This window comes from Leucoraja erinacea, chromosome 35 (genome assembly GCF_028641065.1).
Source record: "Leucoraja erinacea ecotype New England chromosome 35, Leri_hhj_1, whole genome shotgun sequence".
NCBI lineage: Eukaryota > Metazoa > Chordata > Chondrichthyes > Rajiformes > Rajidae > Leucoraja > Leucoraja erinaceus.
The window spans coordinates 3604388-3625591 of record NC_073411.1 but is presented as its reverse complement, the minus strand read 5'-3'; the positions used below and the strand labels follow the sequence as shown (position 1 = coordinate 3625591).

General features: G+C 48.9%; 1 protein-coding gene across 50 annotated transcripts in view; it reads right to left on the bottom strand.

The window, feature by feature from the left end:
- The window catches only part of LOC129713199 (calcium/calmodulin-dependent protein kinase type II subunit beta), a 264536-nt gene that overhangs the window by 174699 nt on the left and 68633 nt on the right, over positions 1 to 21204 (bottom strand). For all 50 annotated transcript variants that reach the window (XM_055662057.1, XM_055662062.1, XM_055662074.1 and 47 more), the window contains exon 3: positions 18378 to 18437. In XM_055662057.1, coding sequence (XP_055518032.1) covers positions 18378 to 18437 — 60 coding nt within the window. The remainder of the gene's footprint in view (positions 1 to 18377; positions 18438 to 21204) is intronic.

The window sequence follows — 21204 nt, the reverse complement described above, 5'->3', positions numbered from 1 at the left end:
ATTATTAATGTTTAGTGTTTTCTGAGTCATTCGTAACTCACCGTATGTCATGTTGTTACTTGTGGGCGGAGCACCAAGGCAAATTCCTTGTATGTGAATACTTGGCCAATAAACTTACTTACTTACTAGTGTAGATGGGGTATGTTAGTCGGTGTGGGCAAGTTGGGCCGAAGGACCTGTTTCCGCACTATAAGGCTCTATGACAATGTCAGAATCCACGATTAGATCAACAAGAGAAACAAGAGAACAAGATAAGGAGCTCCAGAACGTGAAAACTGTTTTTATATTCATCAACTTCATCAACAGGAAATTACACATTACTCATCTGCACTAATTTTCGAGATTCAAAAGCAGTTTGGTCGTGAACAAAAGTTTGCGGCTGGGCAGCACAATAATTCGACAAAGATATCACGCAGATTGTTACGATTGTTACTCATTATTCATCCATTTGGTTGTTGGTTTGGTCCAGTCCGTCACCCAGACCAGACTCCCCACCATTCACTCCGTCAACACTTCACGCTGCCTCAGTAAAGCAGCCAACATCAGAGAAACATAGAAACAAAGAAAATAGGTGCAGGAGTACGCCATTCGGCCCTTCGAGCCAGCACCGTCATCCAATATGATCATGGCTAATCATCCAGAATCAGTATTTAAGAAGGAACTGCAGATGCTGGAAAATCCAAGGTAGACAAAAGTGCTGGAGAAACTCAGCGGGTGCAGCAGCATCTATGGAGCGAAGGAAATAGGCAACGTTTCGGGCCGAAACCCAAGGGTTTCGGCCCAAAACGTTGCCTATTTCCTTCGCTCCATAGATGCTGCTCCACCCGCTGAGTTTCTCCAGCACTTTTGTCTACCATCCAGAATCAGTACCCCGTTCCTCCTTTCTCCACATATCACTTGATTCCCTTAAACCCAAGAGCTAAATCTAACTCTTCTCTTGAAAACATCCAGTGAATCGGCCTCCACTGCCTTCTGTGGCAGAGAATTCCACAGATTCACAACTCTCTGGATGAAAAAGTTTTTCCTCCAAACAGTCCTAAATGGCCTACCCCTTATTCCTAAACTGTGACCCCTGGTTCTGGACTCCCCCAATATTGGGAACATTTTTCCTGCATCTAGCCTGTCCAATCCTTTAAGAATTTTATACGTTTCTATAAGATCCCCTCTCATCCTTCTAAATTCCAGTGCTTACAAGCCCAGTCGTCTTATTTTTCCATCATACGTCAGTCCCGTATAAACTGAGACTTGTCCCACCCCGGTCATTCCTTCTTCTCCCGGCTCCCGTCCGGCAGAAGATAGAGAAGCTTGAAAGCCCGTACCACCAGACTCAGGAACAGCTTATTCCCCCCTGTTATTAGACTTCTGAATAGTCCTTCCATAAGCTAGGGTACTGTCCGATTCACCTCTACCCCATTGCGGACATTGGACTTTGACTCTGGAACTGGTGCGCTACAATGCTGAGAACTATATTCTCCACTCTGTATCTTCCCCTTTGCTCTACCTGTTGTACTTGAGGTTGACTTCATTGTAGTCATGGAGAAATAGGAACTGTAGATTCTCGCTTACAAAACGCAGGAGTAACTCAGTGGGTCAGGCAGCATCTCAGGAGAACATGGATAAGTGACGCCTTCTTCAGAATGATTTAAGGTGGGGGGGAAAGGGGGGAAGAAAGCTGAAAGAGAGGAGGGGCAGGATAAAGCCTGGCAGGTAATATGTAGGAAAGAACTGCAGGTGCTGGTTTAAACCGGAGATAGACACAAAAAGCTGGAGTAACTCAGTGGGACAGGCAGCATCTCTGGAGAGAAGGAACGGTTGACGTTTCGGTTCAAGATCCTTCTTCAGCAGTGGGTTAAAATAGATTGATACAGGTGAGGAAGGTGTTTTGATAGGCAATTGGTTGGACAAGGGCCAGAAATGAAAAGGCAACAGTTGTTAGACAAAAGAATTGAAGAGTTGTGAATTGTGAAGCTGGAGGAAGGAATGTAGAAGGAGGGGGGAGGAGAAAAAGGTGCAAGTCCAGGTGAGGCACGGGGGAAGGGGGAAGAAGGGAAGTTATGTAGTGTATGTATTTGTGTGTAGTATTAACTGATCAGATTGGATAGCGAGCAAAACAAAGCTTTTCACTGTACCTCGCTACACGTGACAACAGTAAACCTAAAGCTAAACCTTCACTGCAGCCGCTGAGCGACAGGCTGCTCTACAAGACCTTGACTAGGCCGCATTTGGAGTATTGCGTTCAGTTCTGGTCAGCCCATTACAGGAAGGGTGTGGAAGCTTTGGAGAGGGTGCAGAGGAGGTTTACCAGAACGCTGCCTGGATTAGAGGGCTTCAGCTACAGGGAGAGGTTGCATGGACTTGAATTGTTTTCTCTGGAAGGGAGACTTGAGAGAAGTATATAAAATTATGAGAGGGCGTAGATACGATAGCTAGTCTGAACCATTATTCTCGGGCCAAAATGGCCAACACTAGGGGGCATAGTTATAAAGTGAGAGGAGGAAAGTTTAACAGAGATGTGCGGGATAAGTTATTTTTACACAGAATGGTGGAGGCCTGGAACATATTGCCAGGGGTGGTGGTGGAGGCAGATATGATAGTGGCGTTTCAGAAGCTTTTGGAACAGCAACTGGATACGTAGGGAATAGAGGGATATGGACAATGTACAGGAAGATGAGATTAGTGTAACCTGGTATCAGGCACGTGCCGTGAGTAATTACTCAGGGTAGGCAGTCTGTCAGCTTTAAAAACAAATCTTAAACCGCAAATGCGCAGATTGTTCTCCTCTCCATAAAAATAAAGAAAGTAATCATTCAAATTGCCCAAGGCTTCCAAATCTCCTTCATTCTGAATTACTGAATGGGTGGGGGTGGAGGATGAAGGCAGGTGGATAGATGGTGGGAAAAACAGGACCACACCGGGACAAGTTGAATCAGTTAGACACATAGAAACATAGAAAATAGGTGCAGGAGTAGGCCATTCGGCCCTTCGAGCCTGCACCGCCATTCAATATGATCATGGCTGATCATCCAACTCAGTATCCCGTTCCTGCCTTCTCTCAATACCCCCTCATCCCTTTAGCCACAAGGGCCACATCTAACTCCCTCTTAAATATAGCCAATGAACTGGCCTCAACCACCTTCTGCGGCAGAGAATTCCAGAGATTCACCACTCTCCGTGTGAAAAAGGTTTTCCTCATCTCGGTCCTAAAATATTTCCCCCTTATCCTTAAACTGTGACCCTTGTTCTGGAGTTGTGATCTTATTGAATGACAATAATGAATTAATATGTTTATACTAATACTAATTCAAGGGATCAATTGGGGGGAGAGCTCCCTTCACAGCGTGTGGAGAGACTGTCCAGGGGTAAAGTTGCGGGGAGGGCAGGAGCATTGAGAAGGAGGGGATCGGGGATCATGCTAGTAACCCACTCACTCACCGCTGCTGCAGCACTCCGGGTGCAGAGCCACCGCATTGCGGCCGAGGAGGGAAGCAGCTCGGATGGGTGCGAGTGGCCGCCGGGACCTCAGCGCCTTCTGCCGGCCCACTCACCTCTGCCAGTGCTCTCCATTTGAACATCTCTGACCTGCCGCTCGCCGGCTTCGCTCATGTCAGCCGCTTCCCGCAAATCCTTAAATTCCCACAGCCGAGTAACCTCAATTGGTCCCTTGATCGCGCTGTCGGAATTTAAGGATTTGCGCGAAGCGGCTGACATGAGTGAGGCCGGCGAGCGGCAGGAGACAGATTTTCAGACGGAGAGCACTGCCAGAGGTGAGCGGGGACCGGCAGAAGGGGCTGTCCGGTCCCGGCGGCACTCACAGCCACCCGAGCTACTTCTCCCCCCCGGCCACAATGCGGTGGCTCCGTGCCCAGAGCTTCGCAAGTGGGTTACTGGCATGATCCCCGATCCCATCGTTGAAGATTCTCCCTCAAGAAGAAAGATCCTCTCCTTCACTGCCCTGTCAGGCCCGGGAAGGTGCCATAAAGGGGTGGAAACAAAGGGAGGGGGGTGGGGCTGGGGGTCACACTGGTCTTGGAACACACTGTAACAGAGGTGGACAACACCGTAGGGCCGAGGTGCGGGCGATCACTGACTGACCCGTCCACTGACAGGTCGCGTGCACTTAGTCACAGAGTGATACAGTGAGGAAGTGGGCCCTCCAACCCAACTTGCCCACACCGACCAACCAACATGCCCCATATACACTAGCCTGTCCCATCTACACTTCCACAAGAGGCGTGACTCACGGCTTGGGAATGTAGTGAGAGCGATGTGGTGAGAGGTGAGAGGGCAAGGAATGGGCAGATAGAAGGAGGGAGGGGGAGAGGGAGGCTACAAGGCAAATATATCTTGGATCAGGATTGTGATGTAGTAATCAGATGTTTAGTAGTATGGAATATTTGCCAATTTTGTATGATGGTGGTGGGTGTTTTGTTATAGTTTGATGTGTAAATACTATCGTAAACAACTGAATACATTTAATTTTAAATAAAAAAACACATGGCGATTTTTAATCCCCCCCACTGCCGCCTGGAAGCTAACGTTGACATTCAGCACCTTCTGAAACAGAGCAGATATTTTTACCAGAGGCCATCACAAGGACATGTCATGTTGGATCAATTATGTAATTGATTTGTCCTGCACTGCATCAAGTGTAAACAGGGGCTGCTCAGTTGGAGAGGACTGCTATTTTTCATGTTCATATGTTCCAGAAACAGAATTAGACCATTCGGCCCATCAAGCCGTGCAATCATGGCTGATCAATCTTTCCCTCTCAATCCCAATCTCCTGCCTTCTCCCCGTAACCCCTGACCCATACTAATCAATAATCTGTCAATCTCCACCTTAAAAATATTAATTGACAGCCTCCATAACCAACTGTGGCAATGACTTCCACCCTCTGACTAAAGAAATTCCTCATCTCCTTTCTAAAGGTACGTCCATTAGTCTGAGGCTGTGCCCTCTGGTCCTAGACTCTCCCGCTAGTCGAGACATTCTGTCCACATCCACTCTATCCAGGCCTTTCACTACTCACTACGTTTCAATGATGTGTCCCCTCATCCTTCTAAACTCCAGCGAGTACAGGCCCAGTGCCGTCAAAGGCTAATCATATGTTAACCCACTCATTCATGGGATCATTCTCATAAACCTCTTCAGAACCAGCACATCCTTCCTCAGATTTGGGGCCCAAAACGGCTCACGATACTCAAAATGTAGTCTGACCAGCGCCTTATAGAATCTCAGCATCACATCCCTGTTTTTAACAAGGAATGAGTCTATCAAAAAACAAAGTGCCGGAGGAACTCAGCGAGTCAGGCAGCATCCGTGGGGGGAAATGGGCAGACAATGTTTTGTGTCGGGACCCTTCTTCAGACCCAGAATGTCATCCATCCATTTCCTGCTGCCTGATCCACTACGTTCCTCCTGCACTCTTTTCCTTTACTCAAGATTCCAGCATCTGCAGTCTCTGTGACATGCCAAGATAGACACAAAATGCTGGAGTATTTTGTGTCAGACAACGTCTATGGAGAGAAGGAATGGGTGACATTTCGGGTTGAGACCCTTCTTCAGACTGATGTCAGGGGAGTGGGCGGGACAGAGATAGGGGTGGCGAGCAGAATTGAGTAGGACCAACACATGAGGGCAGCACAAAATACCCTCTGCTTCAAACGCTCCAAGGATTGAAGTCCCAGCCCGCTCAACCTCTCTCTCCCTGTAGCTCAGGCCCTTGAGTCCTGGCAACATCCTTGTAGAAGGTACACAAAATTGCTGGAGAAACTCAGCGGGTGCAGCAGCATCTATAGAGCGAAGGAAATAGGCAACGTTTCGGGCCGAAACCCACATCCTTGTAGATCTCTGTACTCTTTCCAGCTTGACACTGCTCATCACTTTTCCAGTCCTGGAGCAAGGTCCTTGACCTTAGACATTAGTTCTTTTATTCTCTGTGCAGACGCTGCCTGGCCTGTTTCCAGAATGTTCTGTTTCTCTTCCCAGCAGTGTTTTGCCAGTAACTGATACCGACTTCCTCAGAATTATGCTGGATATCCAAAACTTGGCCAGAGGTGACGTCATTTTGGAAATGAGAAGGAATGTCTTCAAGGAGGCGCCAGAGACGGCTAGGCTAGCAACTGGAGCAGGAAACTGCTGGAGGAACTCAGTGGCTCAGGCAGCATCTGTAGAGGGAATGGACACGCGAAGCTTGGCGTCTGGAGAACAGTCCCAACATGAAACGTCGCCTGTCTATTTCTCTACACAGTTGATTTCCTCCAGCACTTTGCTTTTCTTCTCAGAGACCCTGGTTCAATCTTGACCTCGGGTGCTGCCATAGAGTCATAGGTTAATACAGTGCCTAACTCACCCACACCGGCCAACAATGCCCCAGCTACCCTCGTCCCACTTGCCTGCGCTTGGCCCATAACCCTCCAAACCTGTCCTATCCATGTACCTGTCCAACTGTCTGTGTGGAGTTTGCAGGTTCCCCCTGTGACCGCGTGAGTTTACTATAACCATATAACCATATAACAATTAGAGCACGGAAACAGGCCATCTCGGCCCTACAAGTCCGTGCCGAACAACTTTTTTTTTTCCCCTTAGACCCTGCCTGCACTCATACCATAACCCTCCATTCCCTTCTTAATCCATATGCCTATCCAATTTATTTTTAAATGATACCAATGAACCTGCCTCCACCACTTCCACTGGGAGCTCATTCCACACCGCTACCACTCTCTGCGTAAAGAAGTTCCCCCTCATATTACCCCTAAACTTCTGTCCCTTAATTCTGAAGTCATGACGTGCGGGTTTGTCGGTTAATTGGCCCTCTGTAAAGTGTGTAGGGAGTGGATGCAAAAGTGGGATAGCATAGGACTAGTGTGAGCGGGTGGTCGATGGTTGGCGTGGACTCGACGGGCCGAAGGGCCTGGTTCCATGCTGTATCGCTAAACTGGACTAAGGATCTTTGAGGTGAATGGGGAATTCAGCTCAGTGCAAGGCACCTTCTGGAAGAAGGGTCTCGGCCCGAAACGTCATCCATTCCTTCTCTCCAGAGATGCTGCCAGTCCCACTGAGTTACTCCAGCATTTTGAGTCTATCTTCGGTGTAAACCAGCATCTGCAGTTCCTTCCTACACCACCTAGTTCAGCAGGACTACAGAGGCTGGGATGAATGAAGACATCACCTGGAGATTTCTCAATGCATCGAGAGCTGGAATCAAATTGAGACACCAGTAGATGCCCAAAGAGTGAATAACGTTGCGACGAGGAACACAATGGATCTAGGTCATCATGAAGCTATATTTATACCATCTGAGTTTGCAGTCAGTGATAATGTAACACTGTGTTAAATGAAGCCTTTGATTGCAAAATAAAACAGGGGTCGGCAAGCTACGGCCCCCGGGCCGAATGCGGCCCTTTACCCGAAATCATCCGGCCCGCAGGCGGATTTTGTTCCCGTATTTATCCGGCCCGCCGAGCTCTGGCTAAACCGCATCCCGTGCAAAGCCGCCGGCACGACCTGTGAACACGTTTAAGAAAGAACTGCAGATGCTGGAAAAATCAACGGTAGACAAAAATGCTGGAGAAACTCAGCGGGTGAGACATGCAAGGATTGCATGAGGCTGCCTCGCCCGCTGAGTTTCTCCAGCATTTTTGTCTACCTTCCGTTGACACGTGATTTGATGCCTGCCATCCGGGGCGGGATCTGTGTGTACACGTGATAGATGTGGCCCGCCATCCGCTCACAGACAGGCGTCCCGGCCCCTATGCAGAACAAGGTTGCCCACCCCTGGCATCAAGCCACAATCTCACTGCACTCAGTGGTGGCGTTGGCTTGACATCAGTCACTCCAATGATTCAGGGTACACGATCCATGGACCAGAGACCAACGGAGATGGTAAACTGAGCCCTCGTCTGCCTAGCCCCTTGAGCACGTCTCTCCCCTTTTGAAGTACCAATGGTTCTTTACCGTCATGCACGCACAGCACGGTGAAATTATTTCGCACAACCCACAACTGCACAGTCGTCATACTTTGCTGCCGTTTACGAAGAAAAATCTCTCCTGTCACCATTCAGAACAGCCTGTCGCTCACCAATTAGTTATTGAAAAGAATAAAACACTATTTTGACAACCTTTCCTCAACAAAATATCACCAGCTGCCTTTTATCTAACCCCAAATAATAGCAATGGATAATGTGCACACCATGAACAGGAACAAAACATTAAGAATTAACTGTGTTTAAGAAGGAACTGCAGATGCTGGAAAATCAAAGGTACACAAAAATGCTGGAGAAACTCAGCGGGTGCAGCAGCATCTATGGAGCGAAGGAAATAGGCAACGTTTCGGGCCGAAACCCTTCTTCAGACTGATGTGGGGGTTTCGGCCAGAAACGTTGCCTATTTCCTTCGCTCCACAGATGCTGCTGCACCCGCTGAGTTTCTCCAGCATTTTTGTGTACCATTAAGAATTAACTTCCTAAGTAGACAACAATGCTGGAGAAACTCAGCGGGTGAGGCAGCATCTATGGAGCGAAGGAGTAGGTGACTTTTCGGGTCGAGACTCTTCCTCAGACTCGATCTCAGCCCGATATGTCAACTAATCCTTCGCTCCATTGATGCTGCCTCACCCGCTGATTTTCTCCAGCATTTTTGTCCACCTCGATTTTTCCAGCATCTCCAGTTCCTTCTTAAACAATCTTAAGAATGAACTTCCTCATCTTTTTCGGGTGGTACCTCCACAATCCCATCTTGATTGAGGCCAGGCGGTTTAAGCCATCAGATTCCACTGATAGATCTGGCAATTTGCTTATCAAATCCCAGGGTGATATTAGTGGGGCATTGAGCAAGGATGAGCTTCGTGGGCTTTGAGCTTTGTTTAGCTGAGATCAGTGTGGGCGAGGTGCTGTCAGAATGGGTGCACGGCAGAAGCTTTGACTGTGGGCTATTTAAATGCTGTTTCTTCAGTGTTATTATGTGTTCCAAACATCGGGAACCTGTCGCACTCATCATGAGCCGCTCCACAAGCATCACCACTCGATTCCCACCATCTTCCCACCGCAGGGGACTCAACCCTAATTACAAACAACACAAATTAAACGGGAGGATCTGACAGCGATCCTGTGTGTTGCAGCCATTCTGCTTTTCTCTCTCATTCCTTCTTTGGAGTTTAGCACTAATGTTCCAGAGACAATGAAAATGCCAAAGAAGGGTCCCCACCTGAGACCTCACCTCTCCATGTTCTCCAACTCTTAACTTAGCATCATATTCAGCATTTCGACTTTAGGACTACAGAGAGGAAACAGGCCCTTTGGCCCATCGAGTCCGCGCCAACCAGCAATCACCCCGTACACTAGCACTATCCTACACACTAAGGACAATTTACAATGTTGCCGAAGCCAATTAACCTATAAACCTGTACATCTTTGGCGTGTGGAGGGTTTATATCAAAGACAGACACAAAGTGCTGGAGTAACTCAGTGGGCCAGGCAGCATCTGTCTGGAGAATGTGGATAGATGACGCTTCAGGTCGGGATGGTTCTATTGGGGGAAGAAAGAGAGGGCACAAAGCCTGGCAAGTGATAGGTGGATACAGGTGAGGTCCAAAGAAGGATCCAGACCCAGATACATGCGCTCAGATCATAACCCTCCATTCCCAGAGATGCTGATGCACTTCAGCGCTTTATTGTTAAATGATAAAAACGAACCTGCCTCCACCACCTTCACTGGAAGCTCATTCCACACAGCTACCACTCTCTGAGTAAAGAAGTTCCCCCTCATGTTACCCCTAAACTTCAGTCCCTTAATTCTCATGTCATGTCCCCTAGTTTGAATCTTCCCTATTCTCAAAGGGAAAAGCTTGTCCACATCAACTCTGTCTATCCCTCTCATCATTTTAAAGACCTCTATCAGGTTCCCCCCTTAGCCTTCTGCGCTCCAAAATTGTACACCATACTCCAGAATTGGCCTCACCAATGCAATGCGGGTCGAGACCATTAAGGGTGATGCACCATATTGGGGGAAGAAAGAGAGGGCACAAAGCCTGGCAAGTGATAGGTGGATACAGGTGAGGTCCAAAGAAGGATCCAGACCCAGAACATCATCTATCCAAGTTCCCCAGAGATGCTGGGTAACTCCAGCGTTTTGTGTGTTCCTCCAGTTACATAGGTAGTTGGCTCTGTCGCAAGGCAGTGAAATAAAATCATAATCAGACGCCATTGCAAGTAGCATTGGTTTGAACATCAGACCTTACGTGTGGAACTGTAACTAGGTTAATTAAGGAGTTTGTACATTTGTACGTTCTCCCCGTGACCTGCGGGGGGTTTTCTTCAGGTGCTCTGGTATCCTCGCACTCCAAAGACGTGTGGGTTATAGGTTAATTGGCTTTGGTAAAATAGTAAATTGTCCCTCGTGTGTGTATGTGTGTGGGGGATGGCGTTAGTGTGTGGGGGATGCTAGTCGGTGCGGACCCGGTGGGCCGAAGGGCCTGTTTCTGCGCTGTTTCTCTAAATTAAACTAAAGGGCTAAGAAGGAACTGCAGATGCTGGAAAAATCAAAGGTAGATAAAAATGCTGGAGAAACTCAGCGGGTGATGCAGCATCTGTGGAGCGAAGGAATAGGTGACGTTTCGGGTCGAGACCATTAAGGGCGAGGCAGCATCTGTGGAGCGAAGGAATAGGTGACGTTTCGGGTCGAGACCATTAAGGGCGAGGCAGCATCTGTGGAGCGAAGGAATAGGTGACGTTTCGGGTCGAGACCCTTCCGGGTCTCGACCCGAAACGTCACCTATTCCTTCGCTCCACAGATGCTGCCTCACCCGCTGAGTTCCTCCAGCATTTTTATCTACCTTAAACTAAAGGGTTAACCAGTGTAGCTACAAACCGCGACAGAACTGTTCCAAAGATCAACATTTAACGTTTCATAGGATTTTGCTCTCGATAGAACTTAATGCGTTTGCTTCAAGTGATTTAAGAGCACAAATTAAATAACGAGAGAGCAATACTTAAAGGGTCTGCCCGCTAACATCACAAGAGTCACTTCAACCAGGCTGTAATTTAGCAGGTTGGTCAACAGACACAGTCAGCTGGGCGACAGTGGTTAGCGCACAACAACAGCTTTTCACTGTACCTCGGTGCACGTGACAATAAACTCAACTCAAACCGATGAGAAGCAGCCTGGACTCCCAACGAAACCTCTGGGGAGAACGCACAAACTCCGTACACGCAGCAGGATCGAACCTGGGTCTCTAGTGCAACCCTGAGCCTAAAGCTGTGCCCTCTATAGCCTTTGCTGTTTCCATTCTAGACCAAAGGCTGCTGAGCTGGGCAGCTCGCCCCGTGAGATGCTCCCTGGCAGTACCAGCGGTGAGCTGAAAGATTGCTGCTCACACCACCACCAATGGCGGTCACAGCTGCCGGCGGCAAGAGGCAACCACAGATAAAAATTCCCAAACCAGAAAATGAAACCGTCTCTGCAAGAACCACGTTTCCGTGACAACGGGGCTCAATTCTGCACGGAATTCTGAATATCTTCCCCTTTGATCTACCTATTGCATTTGAGTTTGGCTTGATTGTAAATATAATAAAAAGGAACCACAGGTGCTGGTTTATACCAAAGATAGACACAAAATACTGGAGTAACTCAGCGGGTCAGGCAGCATCTCTGGAGAAAATGGACAAGTAAAGTTTCAGGTCGGGCTGAAGAAGGGACCTGATCCGAAATGTCATGTCCATTTTCTCCAGAGATACTGCCTGACTGCAATCTTTTGTATTTATGTATAGTATTATCTGATCTGTTTGGGTAGCATGTAAAACAAAGCTATCACTGTACCTTGATGCACGTGACCAAATAAACTCAAAATTAATGTACGTACCTGCACACACATGCACCTAAATGCATGTAAACAAACCAATGTTTACATAGAACATAGTTCAGTGTGGAGAAGGGTTCTGACCCAAAACATCACCCATCCTAATTCTCCTGACATGCTTCCTGTGCCGCTGAGTTACTCCAGTATTTTGTAGTTGACTCATTGCAGCCACATCTGATGATGAATCTGCAGGTCACATTTACCCTCCTCTCCGTCCCATCACCATCCCCTCTCTCCCCTTGCACCATCTTCTACGACAGGCACAGTGGCGCAGTGGTAGAGTTGCTGCCTCACAGCACCAGAGATCCGGGTTCAATCCCGGGTGTTGTCTGTATGGAGTTTGTACGTTCTCCCCATGATCGCATGAGTTTTCTCCGGGTGCACCCGTTTCCTCCCACACTCCAAAGACGTGCGGATTTGTAGGTTAATTGGCTTTGGTTAAATTGTAAATTGTCCCAAGTGTCGGATAGTGCTAGTACACAGGGTAATCGCTGGTCGGAGCGGACTTGGTGGGCCGAAGAGCCTTTTTCCGTGCTGTATCCCTAAGGTTCAAAGTCTAAATCTGAAGAAGGGTCTCGACCCGAAACGTCATCCATTCCTTCTCTCCAGAGATGCTTCCTGTCCTGCTGAGTTACTCCAGCATTTTGTGTCTATCTTCTGTAGGGATAAGTGCTGGGACTACTGCTGTTTATGATATATATATATATATATATAATTGACTTGGACATAAATGTAGATGGGTTGGTTAAATCCCTGTCCCACGGTACGAGTTCATTCCAAGAACTCTGCCCTGATTCGAACTCGGAGATTTACGGTAATGGCCACTCGTCGGTACTCGGGGCTTTCGTGGATATTTTTCAACATGTTGAAAAATCTTCACGAGTCTTCCCGTGCTTAACTGCCATTAGGGAGTCTTCCCGAGAACCTGCCGTTAGCGTTACGAGCCGCTAAGAGACGTCCCTGAGCTCCGACGTACCCGCTATGTTCATTCTCCGTGCTTACCACGAGTTTGATTTTTTTTTAACTCGGGAGAGCTCTTGGAATGAACTTATACCATGGGACAGGGCTATTAGTGAGTTTTCAGATGACACCAAGATTGCTGGGGTGACGAACTGTGAGGAAGGCTGTCATAGAACACAGCGGGATAAAGATCAGCTGGTGAAATGGCAGGTGCAGATTAATGCCAGCAAGCGGGAGGTGTTGCACTTTGGGAGGTGAAATGTACAATTAAAGGGGAAAATATACAATGACCATAACAATTAAAGGCTGGACCTTGAGCTTACCATGGACACCAGACAAAGGGCCATTTTCAAGATGGCGGCATGGTTTCAAGATGGAGAGGATTAGGGTCGCCATGACAACGGGCCTTTAAGGCCAAGATAAGACCGAACTCTTAAGAACTTTGAAACTTTGTTGGTGCCTGAACAGTGTCGACTCTTTGTGTACTGGCTCGCTGAAGTCTACTATTACACTACAATCGATGCACGTATGTACTTCACCATGGTTGAGCTTATGACGAGTACGGTGTTACTCGATTGTATGTCACTGCACCGAGGTTCATAGGTACATGGGACTATAAAGTATCATCATCTTCTGCGGCACATCAGCTTAGTTTAGAGATACAGCGAGGAAACAGGCCCTTCAGCCCACCGAACCAGTTCAGTTCAGTTCAGTTTTATTTGTCATATGTAGGTTAACACAGGGTCAATGAAATGTGTTTGACAAGACAACGGGTCACATCAGCAATGATATTACAAGGATAAAATTAAGATAAAAAAAGATTAAACATAGAAACATAGAAAAGATGCAGGAATGACATTGGTAGCCTGGTCAAAAGATCATGGCTGATCATCCAACTCAGTATACCTGCCTTCTCTCCATAAATGATCCCCTTAGCCACAAGGGCCAATCTAACTCCCTCTTAAATATGATGAACTGTTTATGAGTTCCAGAGAAGCCTGATGGCATGATGATTTTAAAAAACTGTCCTTAAGTGTGGTGGACTTACTTGAACAGCCAAGTCTGTCCAACCCCTGAATTTTGTAAGGTCAACAAGGAGAACAGTCTGCCTGACTGGGGTAAAAGGCTGTGGTCCTGATGGCATGATGATGCTGTGTGTACTTCCTGCAGGTAACAAGGAGAACGCTGCGTGCTGGTGGCTGATGTCCTGAATGCTGTGTGCCTTCCGGGAGACAGTTGCCAGTGATGTGCTGTGTGCTGCCCTCACCACTCTCTGTAGTGATCAGCGGCTGTGGAACGGCAGAACAGTTCCCGTACCAGACTGTGATGCAGCCCGTCACCAGACTCTCAATGGTGCGACTGTAGATGTTTGTGAGGATGCTGGCGTTCATGTCAAACTTCCTCAGTCTTCTCAGGAACAAGAGCCGCTGGCGGGCTTTCTTGGTTATTGTGTCCGTGTGTAGTGTCCAGGAGAGGTCCTCAGTGATGTGCACACCGAGGAACTTGAAGCTGCTGACCCTTTCAACCTCAGCATCACCGATGTGGATGGGGAGGTGACCACTCCCCTGCTGTCTCCTGTAGTCCACGATCATCTCTTTAGTTTTGCTGACACTGAGAGAGAGTTTATTTTCCTGGCACCAGCTGTTTAGTGCATTTACCTCCTCTCTATAGGCCGTCACATTATTGTCTGTGATGAGGCCCAGGGTGGTCGTGTCGTCAGCAAACATTAGGATGGTGTTTGAGCTGTGTTTAGCAGTACAGCCGTGCATGAACAGGGAATACAGGAGAGGACTGAGCACACAGCCCTGTGGTGTACCTGTGTTGAGGATCAGTGAGGAAGAGGTGTGGCGGCCGATTCTCACCACCTGGGGCCTGCCCGTCAGGAAGTCGAATATCCAGCCGCAGATGGAGGTCTCCAGTCCAAGATCAAGGAGCTTGGGGATGAGTTTTGAGGGAATGATAGTGTTGAATGCCGAGCTGTAGCCAATGAAGAGCATTCTCACATATGTATTCCCTTTGGCCAGGTGAGTGAGCGCAGTGTGAGTTGCCATGGCGATGGCATCGTCCATGGCCCTGTTTGGTCTATAGGCAAACTGAATAGAGGGTCCAAGGTGTCAGGGAGAGAGGAGCAGATGTGAGTTTTGACTAGTCGCTCGAAGCCCTTCATGATGTGTCAGTGTGACAGGATGGTAGTCATTTAAACAGGAGATGATTGCCTTCTTTGGAACAGGAACAATGATGGATGCTTTGAAGGGGGTTGGAACCACAGACTGACTCAGGGAGAGGTTGAAGATGTTGGTGAACACCTCTGCCAGTTGATCAGCGCATGCCCCGAGAGCCCGCCCTGGAATATCGTCCGGCCCTGGAGCTTTGTGGTCATTGACATTTTGGAAGGACCGCACCGACCTGCGATCCCCACACACTAACACTATTCCATGCACACTAGGGACAACAGACAATAGACAATAGGTGTAGGAGTAGGCCATTCGGCCCTTCGAGCCAGCACCCAGATTCACTGTGATCATGGCTGATCATCCACAATCAGTACCCCGTTCCTGCCATTTGCAATTTACAATTATACCAAGCCAATTAACCTACAAACCTGTACGTCTTTGGAGTGTGGGAGGAAACAAGAGCACCCAGGGAAAACCCTCGTAGGTCACGGGGAGAACGTGCAAACTCTGTACAGACAGCGCCCGCAGTCGGGATCAAACCCGGGCCTGTGGTGCTGTAAGGCAGCAACTCTACCGCTGCGCCACCGTGCCACCCATGATTGGGCATTGGGTTTTGAAAGTCCTGGTGCCCCATAGATACAGATTCACCCTCATCTATCCGAGCAGTCACAATCTCACACACAAAATAATTCAACCGAGCTTTGACTTCATAAATCTACGTTGACTGTGTCATCCTGTTATTGTTTGCACAAGGCTCTGCTAACACATCTTTAATAATAGATTCCAGCATGTCGCACAGTCTGAGTCATTCCCTGTCCAAGTCCCCTCTCACAAGTCATCCAACTCCATGCGCGGAACTGACTCAACAGATAATGTGTTCCAGCACTCGTCACCTGCACCATCAATTACCTCTACACAACTATTCTGTTGTCCTTCTTCCAGTTTAACCCTAGGTGGAGCGGCACGGTGGTAGAGTTGCTGTCTCACAGCGCCAGAGAGCTGGGTCCGATCCTGACTGCGGGCATTATCTGTACAGAGTTTGTACGCTCTCCCCGTGACCTGCGTGAGTTTTCTCCGGGAGCTCCGATTTCCTCCCACATTCTAAAAGCGTACAGGTTTGTAGGTGAAATTGGCTTTGGTAAAATTGTAAACCGTCCCGAGTGTGTGTCGGATAGTCTTAGTGTGGGGGGTCACTGGTCAGCCTGGACTCAGTGCGCCAACGTTTAAGAAACAGTTAGACAGGTACATGGATCGGACAGGTTTGGAGGGATATGGACCAAGCACAGCAGCTGGGACTAGTGTAGCTGGGACATGTTGGCCGGTGTGGGCAGGTTGAGCCTGTTTCCACACTGTATCACTCTATGACTCTAACCACAGGCTATATATTCCCCCTCATTGTAGTTCAAGGCCTTCCCGATCGTTTTGTGAAATGTAGTTAGTAGCCTGCAACTCCCCGAGATGTCCCCTAATCATCCACAATCAGTACCCCGTTCCTGCCTTCTCCCCATATCCCCTGACTCCGCTATCTTTAAGAGCCCTGTCTAGCTCCCTGAGGAATTCTCTACCTCCACTGCCTGAGGCAGAGAATTCCACAGAATCACAACTCTGAGTGAAAACGTTTTACCTCATCTCTGTTCTAAATGGCCTACCCCTTATTCTTAAACTGTGGCCCCTGATTCTTGACTCCCCCATGTCCAACCTGGCTCCACATAAAGGACCTCAGATATCCATGACATAGGAGGAGGCTATTCTGGCCATCGAGTATGCTAGCTCCTAGAGCAATCACAATCAGTCCAATTCCATGCAGCCTCCATCCTATTTCCGGGACATCGATTCTCTCTCACAACGCCATCAACATTCAACTGCCCACCTCCACCAAGGGCAATCTATTGTCTTCAAATGCCCACGCATTTACCCATCTCTGGGACGTGGATGGAAGATCACACGGTTACAGGAGAACATGCAAACTCTGCAGAGGCAGCATCGGTGGCCACGATCGAACCTGGGACTCTGGAGGTGCGAGGCAGCAGCGCTACCTGCCGTGCTGGCACCAGCGCACCGATGCGCAGGCTGTTTGCAGAGCACCGTAACTCAGCGCAGTAACAATGCGGCACAGCTATGGAGGCACCTCCACCAATGTTACATGTGGTTACAGCCGCAGCAAGAAGGCAAAGTGGCACACTGGGGGCAAGCACACACACACATACATACGCGGGCACACACACACACGTACACACACACACGGGCACACACACACGGGCACACACACACTCGGGCACACACACACATGTACACACACACACGGGCACACACACACACACACACACGCACACACACACACACATGTACACACACACACACGTATACACACACACACACACACACACACACACACACATGTACACACACACACACACACACACACACACACACATGCACACACACACACACACGGGCACACACACACACACACATGTACACACACACGTACACACACACACGCACGGGCACACACATACATACGAGCACACACACACACACACACATGGGCACACACACACACACACACACACGGGCACACACACACACACGCGGGCACACACACACATGTACACACACACACACACACATGCGGGCACACACACACACACACACACACAGGGGCACACACACACATGTACACACACACACGCGGGCACACACATACACACAAGGGCACACACAAGCGGACACGCACACACAGGAAACTTTGTTGTCGTCTTTATGGCGACACTTGTGTGCACAAAGACTTTCACTGCACCTAGCTAGGTACACGTGACAATAAAGTATCATCTTCACACATACACACACTCACACGTACTCACACGAATGTATACACACATGCACACACACACGCGTACCCACACATACACAAGCGTGCACATGCCCAAAACATGCACACTCACACACAGGTAAGCACCCTCATGTGTAAAAATACACACGCGCGCACCCTGCATACACAATCTGCACACACACAAACACATACACCCCCACTCACACACGCCCACACACACCCACTCAGACATCACATGTGAGCACACACCCATCCACATATGCAGGCCACGCACACATATCTGCACACATAAATGCATACTCCCCCATCCACACCCCACCCACACACACGCTCATGCACAATCACACACACACACACACCATGCCCACACACACACAATCAAGCCCATGAACACACACACACGCACACACACGCACACGCCCATGAACACACCCACACACACACACGCACACGCACACACACACAAGCCCATGACACACACACACACACACACACACACACCCACACACACACACACAAGCCCATGAACACACATATCCACTGGCTCGCCACTCACCGATGTTGGAGTGCTTCAACAGTCGACATATTCGAGCTTCCCGCTCCAACTTCTGGTGATCTGCAGAGAGAGTGAGAGCAAATAGGTGAGCAGGGGGCGGGTACATGACAAGCAAGATGGCAGCCGCGGACAGAGGTGGGAGGATGGGTGCGTGTGAGCAGACTCTAGGCTCACCTCCCGTGCCCTGGAGAAGCTCTAATGTTCTGTGGTCAGCTCAGGAAAGTGTCTCAACACATGTGAGGGGAGCGGTGGCCGTGGGAGACGAGGGTCGAGGTGTGGGTGGAGAGGAGTGGGCCGCTGGAGGCCCCGCAGCAACCGGGGGAGACCACGTGGGTTGGGCCCCGCTGGAGGCCCCACAGAGGGCGGGGACAAGCGCGCGGATCGGACGTAGCCTGCAGCGGCAGTGGAGGTCACCGACAGCATCGCCAGGCCAGGCCGACCCCTGAACTCCGACCCAGGGCCATCGCCAGGACAACAGGCCTTTAAGGCCAAAATAACTCAATTTTTTATGAAGCTGACACTGGAAAGGTACAAAAGATGGAAACAAACTTTTGGAGTAACTCAACGGGTCAGGTAACATCTCTGGAGATCTTGGATAGGTGATGTTTTGCATGGGCCTTTAGAAGGGCCCTGACCCCGAAACGTCACCGATCCATGTTCTCCAGAGATCCAGAAAACGCACTCCTCCAGATTCAGGGATAGGTTCTTCCCAGCTGTCATCAGGCAACTGAACCATCCTACCACAACCAGAGAGTAGTCCTGAACTACTATCCACCTCATAGATGATCCTCGGACTATCTTTAATCAGACTTTACTGGCTTTATTTTGCACTAAACGTTATACCCTTATCATGTATCTGCACACTGTGAATGGCTCGATTGTAATCATGTATTGTCTTTCTGCTGACTGGTTAGCACACAACAAAGCTTCTCACTGTACCTCGTTCCACGTGACAATAAACTAAAACTGAACTGAAACACAGGTTCGGCACAGGCCAAGAAATCAGTTCACATTTAACAGTGGGATTAATCTTAACCATAAAATGCTGGAGTGACTCAGCGGGTCGGGCAGCATCTCTGGAGAGAAGGAATGGGTGACGTTTTGGGTCGAGACCCTTCTTCAGACTATTGGCGGTCAACATGGATTAATTCGGCGGGTTAAAGGACCTGTTTCCATGCTGTTTTTTTCAGTCAATCTTCCTTCAGTTAAGGATGGGGATCAAATGCGGGAATATATGATTAGCATCTTGCTTGGCATTGACAAGTTGGGCTGATGGGCCTGTTTGTGTTGTATGAGTCTGGATGGGCTGAAGGGCCAGTTTGTGTGTTGTATGAGTCTGGATGGGCTGAAGGGCCAGTTTGTGTGTTGTATGAGTCTGGATGGGCTGAAGGGCCAGTTTGTGTGTTGTATGAGTCTAGATGGGCTGAAGGGCCAGTTTCCACACCCTATCTCTAAAACTAAAACTGACTGAACACTGCGATTACTTGAACACCACTGTCTTTTCATAAAACTCCCACTTGGGGCTGAGGGAGGAAGTGTGAAGTTGTGAGAGGAGTGCAGGGGGGTTTAAATAAATATTGACATCAGTAAACATGGTGAGTTTGCAGCAGCCCACTGCCGGATCTGGCTGGGTTGGGCGGCGGCTTTGCCAGGCACCTGTTTAGGTGAAGTTTATTGAGCAGCAGGGACTCAGCGGGTGCTGTTGGCGTCGTGCCCTCTCTACCCCACAAAACATGGGCCTCCTGCGAACTCTGAACATGCATGCTCATTTGTACAGGAATTGTCTGGAGTGGTGCTTAAGAAGCTTTTAGATAGGCACAAGGATATGCAGGGAATGGAGGGACCAGTCAGATGGGATTGGTTGAACCTGGCATAATCTTTTGCACAAACACTGTGGTCCAAGGTGCCCACTCCTGTGCTATCCTGTTCCATGCTCTAAGCTCCATGTCCATGTTGGTTTGTTTACATACATCTAGGTGCATGTGTGTACATGTGCGAGCGCAGACAAGGTTTACCAGAATGATGCCTGGATCAGGTGGTATTAACGGCATTAAAGTTTGCATTGACGGCACTGGTAGAAAACTTCAAACACCAAGATGTCAAGATCACCAACAACTTGGATCACACCCACATTGAAGCAACAACCAACAACACCTCTACGTCCTCAGAAGGCTTAGGAAGTTCAGCATGTCCCTGACAAATCTCACCGTAGAAAGCATTTTATCGGGATGGCATCACCACTTGGTTTGGGAACAGCTCCATCCAACAGCGCAAGAAATTGCAGCGAATTGTGGAGGCAGCCCAGACCGTCACACAAACCAACTTCCCTTCTATTGACTCCATTTATACCTCACGCTGCCTCGGCATGGGCAGCAGCATAACCAAGGACCAGTCGCACCCTGGCCACTACCTCCTCTCCCCATTCCCATCAGGCACAAGGTGTAGAAGTGTGAAAACGTACACCTCCAGATTCAGGGACAGTTTCTTCCCAGCTGTTATCAGGCAACTGAATCATCCTACCACAACCAGAGAGCAGTGTTGAACTACTATCTACTTCATTGGTGACCCTCGAACTATCCTTGATCGGATTTTGGTGGCTATACCTATCCTACGTCTGCCCATTATCCATGTTCCTCCATTCCCTGCATTCCCCTATCTAAAGCCTCTTATACTCCTGTGTTGTATCTTCCACCACCCCCGGCACTCACCACTCTCTGTGTTAAAAACATTGCCCTGCACCTATCATTGAGCCCAGGCTGTGGAGGGAAGAGAGGTGGCTCAGTGTATGACCATCGACAGACAGAGTGTGCATCCTAACATCCGACCA